Source organism: Hesperophylax consimilis, chromosome 3 (assembly GCF_061612785.1).
Source record: "Hesperophylax consimilis isolate HC1 chromosome 3, BYU_Hcon_1.0, whole genome shotgun sequence".
In the NCBI taxonomy this organism is placed as follows: domain Eukaryota; kingdom Metazoa; phylum Arthropoda; class Insecta; order Trichoptera; family Limnephilidae; genus Hesperophylax; species Hesperophylax consimilis.
The window spans coordinates 14,396,548-14,410,668 of record NC_142838.1 but is presented as its reverse complement, the minus strand read 5'-3'; the positions used below and the strand labels follow the sequence as shown (position 1 = coordinate 14,410,668).

The 14,121-nt window shown below is 32.2% G+C and overlaps 2 protein-coding genes across 2 annotated transcripts in view; one reads left to right on the top strand and one right to left on the bottom strand.

Annotated features, from left to right (window-relative positions):
- The first annotated feature begins 131 nt into the window (after positions 1 to 131).
- LOC149425000 (galactose mutarotase-like) lies at positions 132 to 2,649 on the top strand. The gene has a single exon (XM_089650900.1). The coding sequence runs from the start codon at positions 905 to 907 to the stop codon at positions 2,063 to 2,065; it is 1,161 nt and encodes a 386-aa protein (XP_089507026.1). The 5' UTR covers positions 132 to 904; the 3' UTR covers positions 2,066 to 2,649.
- A 6,782-nt stretch (positions 2,650 to 9,431) lies between these two features.
- The window catches only part of LOC149424999 (atrial natriuretic peptide-converting enzyme-like), a 94,255-nt gene continuing 89,565 nt past the window's right edge, over positions 9,432 to 14,121 (bottom strand). The window contains exons 12-13 of the mRNA XM_089650899.1: positions 13,017 to 13,165; positions 9,432 to 10,935 (exon numbers count right to left, since the gene is read on the bottom strand). Of these exons, the coding sequence (XP_089507025.1) occupies positions 10,759 to 10,935; positions 13,017 to 13,165 (326 nt within the window). The 3' untranslated portion in view covers positions 9,432 to 10,758. The remainder of the gene's footprint in view (positions 10,936 to 13,016; positions 13,166 to 14,121) is intronic.

Sequence of the window (14,121 nt, the reverse complement as noted above, 5' to 3'; positions counted from 1 at the left end):
TTTTTATTGTTCAAATTGAGAATATAACATTGGATAGAGGATGTTTCCCAGTTTTTTTATGCTTACCACGCTCACCACTTTTAGATCGTGAGTTTTTTGTGAATGGAGCTCTTTAGTGAATCAGCTGGCTTTGACGTTATGCTTTGACGTTTCTTTCTCGGTACTGAGCAATTGGTTTATTTATCAGAGCATGAGAGTGGTATATTTATGCAGAGCATGCTCGGTGGTATTCTTAATAATATTATTTTTTATGGCGTTTCCCAGCTAAACCTATTTGATTTTGATATCTTGTAGTATTATGTACTTGCGTACAACATATTACTATAATTTTACAACGAAAGACTCTAGAAGAATCTCGTAACGTGAGTGGTTTATTTATGTTCGTAACAATTTTGATTTACTATGTAAATCACGAACCCAATCTCGTCGAAGGCGGTGTCAGTTGGTGTCAGTGCTGTCAGCTGTCAACATAAATAAACTGGCTGTCAGTGTCAGATATTTTTCGCCGGTACCGGCGAACGCGTAGGTACGGGCAGAAAATAACGATTCATTGAACGTGGACAAGAAATAATAATAATATCCGCCGACGAGCCATGTATTGTTGAATTTTTTGTAGATAATTATTATCTCACTTATTGGACGGCGCTCCTCAAAAACCGGAGGCACTCAATTATTATAAAACAATAATCTTATCTACAAGTTGTTATCAGTGGAATATAACAAATATTCTAACACATACCAGTGTTTCGTACGTGACCGGTGTTTATTTAAAAAGTCGGAGTGCATATTGTTTGTCATTACCGACAGTGCTTTATACAAGTAAACATACTCTCTTTGGTTCGTGTTATATGAACATAAAAAGTTCTAAGGAGTTTTTTTGTAAAAAATATTACAAAGTGAAAAAATGGCATCTGACAATCTATCTCCAACAGACTCATTGGATTCTCCATCCTTACATTGCGAGCACCATCATGTAGACTTGAAAATAGACTCATTTGGCGTCATGGCGGCCGCACCCGGAGATTCGGATAAGGCCAACCTGTCCATCACCAGGTTCACTTGGAAAACAAGAAACAATATGCAGGTTCAGGTCATCACATACGGTGCCACCATCACAAGCATCAAGGTGCCCGATAGACATGGAAATGCTGCCGATGTCGTTCTGGGTTTTGATAATATGGAAGGATACCAACAGTCTAACAACCCTTACTTCGGAGCTACAGTTGGAAGAGTTGCCAACAGGACTGCTGGTGGAGCATTCACACTGGGAGGGATAAACTATACCCTCAGCAAGAACAGGGCTCCCAATCACCTGCACGGAGGCTTCCGCGGCTTCGATAAGGTCAACTGGGACTACCATGTGGAGGGATCCAAAGTTGTTCTAAGTTACCTCTCTAACGACGGAGAAGAAGGATACCCCGGAAGTGTGCTCACCAACCTTACCTACCAAGTCACCGCTGATAACATCATCAAGGTATACATGGAGAGTATCACCACTAAGCCAACCCCGCTCAATCTCACCAACCACTCCTACTTCAATCTGGCCGGTCATGAATCAGGCCCCAGTGAAATATATGACCACATCATAACCATCAATGCTGACAAATACACTCCCACTTCCGAGACTATGATAACGACAGGACAAATATTGCCTGTGGGTGATACTCTGTTCGATCTAAGAGTTCCTAGAGTCCTCTTGGACCTATTGAAGCAGGTCCCATCCAATGGATACGATTCCAATTTCTGTGTGACAAAAGGAGCGGATCAAAGTGTTGCTTTTGTATCCAGAGTTGTTCACCCTAAGTCTGGAAGGTCTATGGAGATTTACAGCGACCAGCCTGGAGTACAGTTCTACACGGCTAACTTCCTTCCCAATCCTTCGACCGAGGGCTATGCCCCTCTATATGGCAAAAGTGGGGCTCCCTATGTGAGGCATGGAGCATTCTGCTTGGAAACTCAGAACCTGCCCAATGCAGTCAACTTCAAAAACTTCCCCAACTCCATTCTTTATCCAGGAAAAAAATACACCCATAATGTTGAATACAAATTTGCTTCCCAGAATTGAATTTAATGTTTTGAAAAGAGTGCCAATTATTATCACAGATAATAAAGTAATGTTAACTTATTCATTTTAAGCTAATTTCATTTTCCTTTGTCTAAATGCATTCAATTTCTTATTTGTTATTAACTTTTGTAATGAAAAGTATTTAATTATTGTGTTGTTCCATTCAGTACACATTATTATTGCACCTAATAAATTAATATCACGATCTATGTATTTAGTAAATTTATAGCTCTATTGTTATTGTATTTGCAATATATTTTGTAATCTGCTGACAACTTGCTTTGCTTACATATATTATGTTCTTATGTTATATTCTAATTTATATATATATATTTTAATCTGTGCCCTTTTAAAACTTCTTGAGCTTATCATCAGAACTGGATGTACATAATGCTCAACCTGTAATCGTTTACACAAAATTATGAATTAACTAGGTAGGTACTAAATATTATTGTTATTTTGAGTACCTGGTCAAAGTTCCAGCATGGTACCTAATGGCTTCTGGTTTAAACATGTTGGTGAAGTGCATTTAGCATTGATGTTTCAAAATATACATTTCTAAGTAAATGAAGAGTTTTATTTTATTTAAGAGTTTTATTTCTGAAATAAATTTAAATACAATCCATTCAATCTATTTTAACACAAAATATCATAATATTCATTTTAAGCTACACAGCAATACATCAATATTTGTGAAGCTTGTGTTTATTTCTACAAAAGTTTATTATTACATAAAGCTGTTTTTAAAAATTAACAAAAACAGGCCATCTCTGTAACTTTTGCAGGTATGTACTGATAAAAGAAAATGCGAACACAATATCATTGCATAATTTATCAAAAATCCAAAAGACAACAAGATTATGTATCATGATATAAAAAATATTGAAAAATAGTTCACATTTAACTTGGCAGCTATCAAACAGTATGAATCTTTTTATAGAGGATGGTAACCATTTTAATTTTTCAACAATAAATATTATATGCACTGACGGTAAAAGTATGCATTTATTTATTTATTTTTGGACAAGTATAAAACAGTTTATCATGGATATCAATTTGTTAGACTTCACTAAGAAAGTTATAAATATCTAGGTTATTTATACCGCAAGATTAACCACTGTAGCTATTTTCGCCATATCATGCAAGTTTGCAAAACGTTTTGAGCAATAACTTGTTTAATTTATAGAACCTAAAAATGTGCGATAAACAGTGAAATATCGGTGCATTCATTGGCTTTAACCTACAGTAAGCAGTTCATATGTTTCATTATTAATATTTTGAGGAATGGTATTGATTAAATAAAATGGTAAATGTATATATACACAACCAATCGCTCAAGTGGTTAAGTTACAATACCACTTATCGAGATATGAAATTGCGGATAATATAATACTGTAAAACTTTTCTTGATGAAAAAAACCAATATTATTTACTTTATAAAGATATGATTTGCCTGAATTTGATATTGTGAGGATTGTTAAGTTTAAAAACATTCTGAATGAAGAGAAAAATTGTAAAAAAAAAATAACTTTAACAGAATTACAAAATATTAAAAATGTTGATGAAAAGTTAAGACATAGTTTGTATTATTGTCATACACATTATGGAAGAATTGGGTTAGTATTTTACAGTTTTTTTTGTAACCAAAGGCAATCGGAAGTGAAAAAACATGACAACACATTTTTTTTGGTATATAAATTAAAATTCTCCATTAGCGTGATTTTATTGAAAATATATTTTTAAAGAATTTTCGTAGCTACGGTGCCGACGGTCTCAGGGGTAAGGCTCTCGACTAGCAAGCTGGAGGTCTCGGGTTCAAATCCCGGCATGCAAAAGTAAATTTTATTTGACCAATTTGTGTTATTTAGTAAATTACTCATTTAAAATAAAGTATATTTGCGAAACGTTCCAGTGGAAGATGCCCTGGTGTAAGACCACCATTTAGAATTGAAACGTTGCTTGAACTGGCTTTGGTGTCAAGAACTGAATAGCCAGGTACTTCCCCACTACCTTCTTCCCTATCTCCTTCCCTCCCCTCTACCTTCAGCCGCTCAACACACCCCAATTGGGGATGCCATAGTCTCATTGGTTCCAGATGGTTGGGAGTAGTTGTGCGGATTCACATTAAAAACATTGTGAAATAATCTATGCTTAGAGTAAGTTTAAAAATCATTTCCCTTCTTCTTCCCCTCCCCACTACCTTCAGCCTCAAAAAATACTCCAATTGGCGATGCCATAGTCAGACTGGCTTCAGACGGTTAGGAGCAGATGAGACAGCAGATGAGTGCGGTTTCAAAAAGAATAATAACAAACTATAAAAATTCACCGTCAGATGTAGGTTTTCTGTTTGATCCCTAAATTCGAATTAAATCATGTAAACGATTTCACATAGAATTTAAACATGTTTCATTTGATAAACTGACTGAGACTTAACGCAGTAAAAAAATTAAAATGACCTATCTGCTACCAAGTTGCTGCACATATCTTTCTACAGTCTATCCCATTTGAGGTCTAACTATAATTCATACTAATATTGAAAGCAAGTAGGTATTATAATATGTCTCTTTTCTTTCTTATAGAACAGGAAGATACGGTATCACAAAATGTATATGATTTACAAATAGCTAAGTATGTATCTATAATCAATAATTTCTTCCCAATGATATTCATCTCTGCCATAATATTTTAGAAAATCACAACTGCTAGTTTACTATTTATGTAATGTAATATTATTATATAAATGATTTCTTACGATAATTTTAAAATATACAAAGTTTAATTTAATTCGAAACTCATTTTTAAAAAGTAATAATATTAAAGTAACACATCAAACATATTGTTATCTAAACATTGTATATACTTATAATGAATTGTACACATAAGTAAAATAATATAATGTGTGATGTTGTTTAAACTTTTAGTTTTTTTTTTAGTCAATTCTGTTGATACGCAATCAATATAAGATAAAAAATCAAATCAAATAAAAAAATAGTGCAATTTAAACGAAAAACATAATTGTATTCAATCTCCTCAATCAATCTTATAATACATACATGTATGTATCTTTTAGTTGAAAAAGATAATCTGATTGGGAAATATAAAATCATAGATAGAATCAACATATTTTACCCTGTAGATAAGGAATTCACGGGTTAAACAAATAGATACATTATTTATTTCATTTCACAATTTTATGTTAGTGAATATAATTTTTTTTGATATATTAATCATGTCTTATCTTATATATTGAAATGATAATAGGTAGAAATAAGCAGTGGCGTAGTAAATAACAGAAATGATAATAGGTAGTAATAAGCAGTGGCATAGTAAATACCAGAAATGATAATGGGTAGAAATAAGCAGTGGAATAGTCAATAACAGAAATGATAATAGGTAGGAATAAGCAGTGGCATAATAAATAACAGAAATAAAGATGCATTCTATAGCTATTTGTGAAGACATGATATCTTTGCCTTACAATGACAAGTGTTTGTGCGTTACATTATTTTAGTTACAAATAGAGACGTGATTTTACAAACAAGTGCAAAACTAAGCGTTTATTTTCTAATGATATTACAAAGAACTTTCACAACTTACACAGTGAAATTCATCAAATATGTATTGTCACGGATATGGTTTTTGACCAGCACCTCTATATGTATGTAAATACAATGGTATAATGTCTACTTAAAGATTACTAGATTTAGCTTGAACATAATAAATATACACATAGGTACCTATTATCATATTGATAAAACATTCCTAGTTAATTAAAACATGCTTTTGTCTGAAGCTCTTTATTATAGTAAACATGGAGTTTGGAAGAATCTGACTAAGTAAAGTAGCTACTTGTACAAATCGGTGTTTTAAAATAATAATCTAAATAGTTCAGAATATGATTATTGTCAGATACTGTACGCACTGAATGTAATGAAGAAATAATACGAAACCACTTGACATTAATTTAGATTTCTGATGCTCTACAGCATTTTGAATGCCGAGATTTCACCCTTTTGGTACGCATTAGAGATTTTAAAAGATAGATTAATACATCATACGTATTTTTATAGATATACATTACCAAACAGCTATATAAAAAAATACACTTACAATATTACTTTTCCTTAATTCAATATTTTATAGGTAATACATACATATATTTAAAAATACCAAACACATTTTTATTTAACTCTATAAATATAGGTTCCATGTTATTGTCAGATATAGTTTCTATAGTATTGTCTTAAACACATCAACAGGTAAACTAATATTTATATCCTTCGCCGCTTCTTGCGGTCAGTTATGCTTTAATACCAAGCGTTATAAGACAAGAGTTATGTCTACTATTTTATATGATGTTGTTATCGTAATCACTACATCAACTGCAAGTTTATTCCTATAACATTAATTCAAATCTACTGCAATTTTCACATTTAAATCTTATGATATATAAAGTTATTTATATAATTTATAAATTCCATTCATATTGTCACTTTACAGAAGGACCAAAATACTCTTTCTAATTCGGAAAATAATCCACAAACGACTTTCACTGTGAAATAATTATTTTAGTATATATGTAATAGTTACACAACAACTTCCTATGTTAATTCAATAAATTTAACAATACATTCAAGATCCTTACATAAGTAGTTTGATTGATACATCGCCACATAGACATGTCTATGTATAAAAGCTGGATGCTGCAACATGTATTATGGTCTAATAAAGCCAAATACCAATGCATTTTACTTCGTTCAGTATGAGAACGAAGTTACCATAGTTAAATACATAGTTCGTATTAATCAAAGCTAATTGAACAGTAGTTTTCATATAATGTAAAGCTATCGTTCATTGAATGTTTTGTTGCTGTGAGACTACTTTAGTCGACTTTTTATTTTACCAAAGTAACTCGTTCCCAACGTGAAGTTTTATCGTTAAAATATTTATCTATTCTGTTATCTAAAAACCAGATTAATGTTAGTTTATCATAACCATCAATAAATACCACATCTATTTGAATTGTACAAATGTGGAGAAACAATTAGTTCCTATTGCACAAACACACATTTGTGCATAAATTATATTATATAGGGCTTTTATATATAATTATGTAGTCTACGTATCAAATACTCGGGTATAAAAATAAGTCACAAGATTAGAGACTACATTAGGAGTCTTGTTTCTAGAAGTGACAGCTTATCCCAGAGAGTCTCAGTTCAGAGACTACATTAGGAGTCTTGTTTCTAGAAGTGATAGCTTATCTCGGAGAGTCACAGTCTACACAGTAGAAGCTACACGCTGAACAGTGAACAGTGACAACTTCTATTTCCTATTCTTCTAAACACCCAACATTCATTTATAAGCTGTAGCAATTGACCATATTTGTATACCTACATTAAAATTCACAAATATTTTATAAACTTAATCCTTCGATTTGTGAACTATAAAAGTCACTGAAAAATATAATAAAATGCAAGGCTCAAATAAATACTCTCTAATTCAAGCACATGGTATAAATATGTGTTTTCCTATTTATCAACTAGTGTCAGGAAAAGTTGTAACTTGTCAGTTGTCAGTTGCTGTCAGTAATTGTCAGCGTCAGATGTCAGTAGTGCGACTGTCTGTGTCTGTGACAGAGACAGACATTGTGACATAGCATTATATAGCAAGACCATTTCACCACTGAGGAGTGATGGTAATATATGACAATTGTGACTAAGATTTATTAAAGCTTTATAAGGTTTTGCTAACTACTGGTAAGTCTAAGATTTTCAGTTGAACACATTTCTATTAAACTACTACGGCATTCTTAAATACTTTTACTCTCTCTGAATTTTTATTGTGGTCACCGAGTTGACCTCTTCCACGGATTATAGTATATATTATACGCTAAGTACCTACTAATAATAATATTGTAGGTACCTATGGTATGTATAATATCATAATGCTGTTAATGTTTGCGTCCTGAAACACATTCATTCTTTGGTAAATTGAAAAGATTAAACCACAATAATAATTGTTTAGAATAAGAAGACTGCTACTTAAACAGTTAGACACCTACTGAAATTATTGTGCCAGACAGAGAAGAAATGTTAAGAACCTACTCTAAAATAAACCATATTATAGCTTCGATCTAAGATATTGGAAAATATTATGTAGGTACCTACCTAAGTTATTATAAATAATCTGAATAAAGGCATTCATTCCTACATAAAGACAGTAGGTGTAAATAAAATGTAAATACTAATAAAATTATGTTTATGACAAAATACAATGATTTGATATAGATGATAAATATATTGATTTATTTGAATTCTAAAACTCTACCCTGATTTTTATTACCTTATATGGAAATAAAAATTAATGCATGAATTTTATGCATAGATGAATAATTTTGATAAAATCATGACTATTATTTGATAACTTCCAAAATCAATGATAAAATGTAGTGTATTTAAATTTATGTTAAATAGATTCCTTTTTAGGTATTTTTAGTAATATGTAATATGTAAAGATTTCACAAAACATTTTCAATCACCCGTTGGAATAGGTAGGTTTATTTTTTCCTATTAGAAGTATAATAAAAATATATTTATTTCTAAATGATGTCATTGTGTTCTAACTAATGAGAAGGAAAGCTCAAAATACAACCAGTGTTATTTTAATTCATATTTTAAATATTTGAACACTAACAATAATTAATATTAACGGGTTATACAGAAAATATACCTACTTACTGAATAAGTTGTTTAAAAAATAATGTTTAGAAAAATAAGTTCGATATAAGTAGTCCAGATAATAAAATCTGTCAAGCCAAGTGATAAAGTTGAAGCTTTCTTCATAAATACATACATAGGTACATATATGTTATAATCTTTGACTTTTCTCATCAATTTATTCAATGGTAGACAAAAGTGAGGAACAGCAAAGGTATGGCGTAAAGATAGCAAACTATGCATATCACAGAGCAAGGTATAAATAATAAGAATTTGAACCTATTAATAAAATGGAGTATCTCAAGTTTTAAAACCAAACTATTTCTTTTTTTTAAATTTGTAACAAGCACACAAATGAAAATCATTGTTAATGATACCTAATTAGATAGTACACTTCATAAACAGTTAACTACTGCTGCAAAATTTTAACAGTTCCTTGTTGGTAAATAAACTAGCTCAAAGTAATACAAAACCATCATTTAATGAAGAATTGACTTCTTTAAAAACCTTCTCTGATAATTATCTTCGTATATTATATGAAATCTACATTTTTCTAATATATAAATACTATGTATCTTTCAAAGTAAACACATTTATAATTCTTACTAAACTCTTCTACAGTGAATAAAAAGTTTAAATGATAATTTAGAATTTTTCAACTTTATGAACTATACAAACATGAAAGATTTTTTTCTTTGTATTGTCACTAGTTACACGCTTACATACATATCATGTATAAATATTTTACATTAAAATTCACAGAAAGGCAATCTTTTTTACACAAAAACGACAATTCGAGGTATAAACCCTTATTTTCAATTCAATGACTAATTACGTTTTTATAATATAAAACTAAACGGACATTAAACTATAATACTATCTCTTCATCTATGAATCTTCAATAGAATGAAGTTCTTTACGATGTACCTAAAGCTCTTGCAATTAAAATATTTTTGATTTGCTTCTCTTATCAGTGTAATCGGCACTGATGATAATTGGCACGGTAAATCCATTGACGTTCGTATTTATTGTCCTCACATTAAAATATTTTCTTTTTGATGTACTTTTTTCAAAGGCAAAGCAATAGAAAAACCCTTCGTAATGCTTTCGAATAAGTTAAAATCTTGATAAATAAAATTTCCCGCAGTAAATTTGTATTTATTAAAGCGAATAGTTCATTACGTTTTATAAATACATAAAATTAGAGTTTTTATGAACTCTTATAAAGATCAAATAGCTTATGCAATATGTTTATTGTCTCAAATATTGTCAAGTTTTCTTCAATAATTTTTCCCCTCTTCACATTATTGTCATATTTTAAGTCACCATAAAAGTTCATTTCTATTTGCAAATCAGCATTTAAAAAATCTTTGGTTGTATAGTTAATCGCAATTTATCCAATTATTTTCACACATATTTTAAAAGTCTACAATAGAAGATCATTTCTCAATATGCACTAATTCTTTCATTATTCAACAATTTAATTTGGATTTACCCTTGATAAAGATGCTTTCATTCATAATGATACAGAATACACATTTGTCTCACTTAAAACCACCGCCATTTTATAAATTAACTTCTCTCAAAGAGACATTACATTTTTTTGTGCAATTCTCATCTTCAAGACCTGTGTTGAATGACCATTTCAGAGAACTCTCATTATCTGATCAGCTTCCTACTCCAGCAAAATCATTACAATTGAATCCCTTTTTCTCATTTTCATCAGAAGTAATTTTGACAGTTGTTTTGTTTCGATTGTTACTTCTTGTTGTATATTTTCTTCTGCGCTTATGAAGCATTCGTTGTTCACCGATCGTAATGATCAGTGAGTCTATTTCACTTACTAGAGTCCCGCTCGGGCCGTTCTCACCAACGGTTCTCCGTCCCGGTGTACCTGTGGGTCTCGCTGTACATGGGGGTGGTGGAGGGGTGGGCCTGGCGAGATTCCTCCCGGGGGGGAGGGGCGGCCCCCTGTCAGTCAGAGTGCAACTCCAGCATCTGCCGGATCCAGGGGACGTAGCGTGGCACAAAGGCATACACACCAGGTAAACGGGGGTGAGCGCACTTGATGCCCCATGACACTATCCCACCGACGAACCAGCGATCTTTGTCATCGGGGTCTCGACATAGCAGAGGGCCACCAGAGTCACCCTGAATTCAATTACAATGACATCATTAGTTTCCAATTAGAACAATTAATAAAACACCTTATATTGATGTAGTGAAGTTCGGTGATTCATGAAAATACAACACAACAAGTCTATAAGTAATAAATCAACAATATTATTTTGTCATCATATTAACTAGACAATAAAAATAATATGTTAAACATCTATCAAATCATTATGAGAGATATAGGCATGGTAAATGAATTTACATAAAATTTCACTTAACACATAACTTGTGTGCGCTACGTGATCAATAATACTGTACTGCCATATGTGAGGTGTTAACAATCTCATTTTGATGTAATATATTATGTTAAGTGCCGTGTAGGTACACACTGAATGCTAAATTAGATTCTGATTTTATTGAGTACACTTGTACTCAATAAAATCAGTTCTTATTTGAGTAAGTAATTAGTGCGTACCTCTATCGATTTGACTTGTGACAAGTGATTTATAATGATTGCATCTTAATAGAGATAGATGATAATAATGATCAATTAAGTAGGCAAAATATCAGTGCAATAAGTCATGTTTTGATATCAAAGCAAAAGATAAACGACTCAAAATACCAATAAAAAAGTGTAAGTTTTGATAACAAGTAGGTAGGTCATAGACTAAAACATCAATGAGGTAGGTACATAGAACTATACAACTAGAGGCGTTATTGTGTACTAACATTCCGTCAAAAGATGTTCCACTATTAGAATGCTATAAACGGTGCGCGTAGACCGGATTCAGTTGAGAACATTGGAAGCGTTGAAGGTGAAAAAGTGGAACCTCTTTTTATGCTTCATGTCTCATCTAAATATCTCATCAATGGGTAGGTACCTATATATTTCTGTTTGCACAAATCTGTATGACGTTATCAAATAAGCAATTAACCTACAATCATCTCATTAAATCTAAAAAATATAATTATAATGCCTAATAAACTGTTGCCTCATCTCAATCAGGTTCAAATAATTACTGTCCATACGTCATAATGATACAGCATAACCCAATATAAATATATTATTATTATTGTGCATGTTCACTTCTTAAATAAAAGTACTTAAGAAGTAATTTTAAATTTAATATCTGTCTGTTCGCTTATTTCAGTATATTTAAATATAATTTTAACATATATTATCCTATTAATGGTCGTAAAACGCCTTCTTAATAATATTATAATACCTTTTTTTAAATAGTTAGTACACAGAGATAAATATTAGATTGCACGCAAAAGAAGGTGGACAGACTCTTGCTATGCACAGAAAGGGCGTAATTTATTAGTAGTTTACTAGCGTTCGTTGGTGGCTTGCCATGCCGCACTCACTTCCCGCACCATGTTTTTGTTGTTGTTTTGGTCGAACTGGTAAAGATCAGACAGGATCTGGATCACATTCAATTTTTTCATCTATTTTCAACCTTTTTAAATTATCTCGCGATATTACGTAAAACAGAGGAAAAAATTGACTGGTATATTTTTTTTTTTTTTTTTTTTTATTTTTTTAAAGAAAGACAAACATTCCCAGGTTACGAATAACCCAACAATGTTTGAAAATCTTCTACTACCACCACAGAAAGCCAAAAATGTTGCTTGTGTTGTGATGGAGGACTTAGCCAGCCGAGGAATCGAACACGCGACGCTCGGGTGAGACCCAAGCGCTATGCCCACTCAACCACTGACCGGTCATATAAAAGTATTGTAGGTACTACCTAATGTATTTAGATATGATTCGATGTTTTCCAAATGAAACTTTAAAAACACCCCAGAAACATCATGTTGAGCGTAGAGTACAAGTCAAAAACAACAACTTTAGTTACTTTTATTGGGTGATTAAATTAGAAATGCTTATTTTTAATTGAAATAAATTTTGATATTTTTTTTTATTTTGATACCACGTGAAGATTTTGTCCCAGAAAAAATTGAATACTTTATCTAAAATTGTATTTTTTACTTACAAAATAAAATAAATTATATTGGGTTAAAAAGATTATGTGTGTTTTTTTTGCTTCAATTTTCTTCGTTGTTCTGTTTAGTCGTACTACCATTATAATATGAATATCGTAAAATCGGCTCACTTGACAAGCATCCTTCCCCCCCTCGGGATAGCCGGCACAGATCATCCCCTCAGTTACATTGAGGTCCCGATGCTCCAGCCAGGAGTTACACAGATCCCTGTTCAGGACTGGAACCTGAACCTCATTCACTGCCGGTTCATACTCGGACACTGAAAGAGGAAACAACCTTTAAAATCCATTAAATTTACATAAACATTGTGTTTTTTTATAACATTAGTCAAGATGATACCATAAACAGTAAAGCTGGATGTTTCTCCGAAATCATCCAGTGGCGTTTTAGTTTGGTTTGAATACTTTACGAATGTAGAAAAAAATATGATCTTAGGAAATGAAATCCTGCCTTTTCTAGACATGGAGATGATGCCAAAAAAAACTCGTAGTTTAGGGCACACCGTGTATAGAAAACTTATAGGAATCTGTATCTACACGCCAAATCACAAAACCACCGAGCGCAGAAAAGAGGACGTATCCATGCGTCGGTGACTCGAGCAACCAGAATAGGTGAAGAATCAAAAATATCGGATAGGAGTTTATAAAGCTAACCAATGCATTCGAGCAAAACGGTTACCCCGTAAAATAGTCAGGTAAGGAGAAATAGAGGCATGCAAAAACCAAGTTTCCTCGAGTCTATAAAAATACAGACAGATAGAGAGTCTAAAAACTCAGCTGTTCCGGATGTGACAAGATTTATGTAGGCCAGACAGAATAGACGATCTCCAAAAGGATATCGGAACACTTTCGAGAGTGTAAACTCGCCATCCCGACAAATCGGCAATTGCCAAACATTTCATTGAAACCGGCCGTTACTTTGGATTTGTTCCTGAAGTCTTGGGAAGACCCACTTCTAGATGCATAAGCACACACATCACCACAATCTCAAAATTTTAAACACCCATATAAGGTAAAATTTGTAAGGCGCAATGACGCCGTTCTATTTGTATAAAAAACAATAACATTAAATTCAGTAAGTTTAAATGATTTTACACTTCATGGCAAATAAGAATCTAGAAAAAAAATCAATCTTTGTTTACACATCTGCCCCGATGATAAACGCTGTAATGCTGTCTGAAACGTTGGATAAAGAAGGAAATAGCGCAACACGGAA

Excerpts from the sequence above, each read along its gene's own strand:
- LOC149425000 (XM_089650900.1), top strand. The coding sequence starts at position 905 with ATGGCATCTGACAATCTATCTCCAACAGACTCATTGGATTCTCCATCC.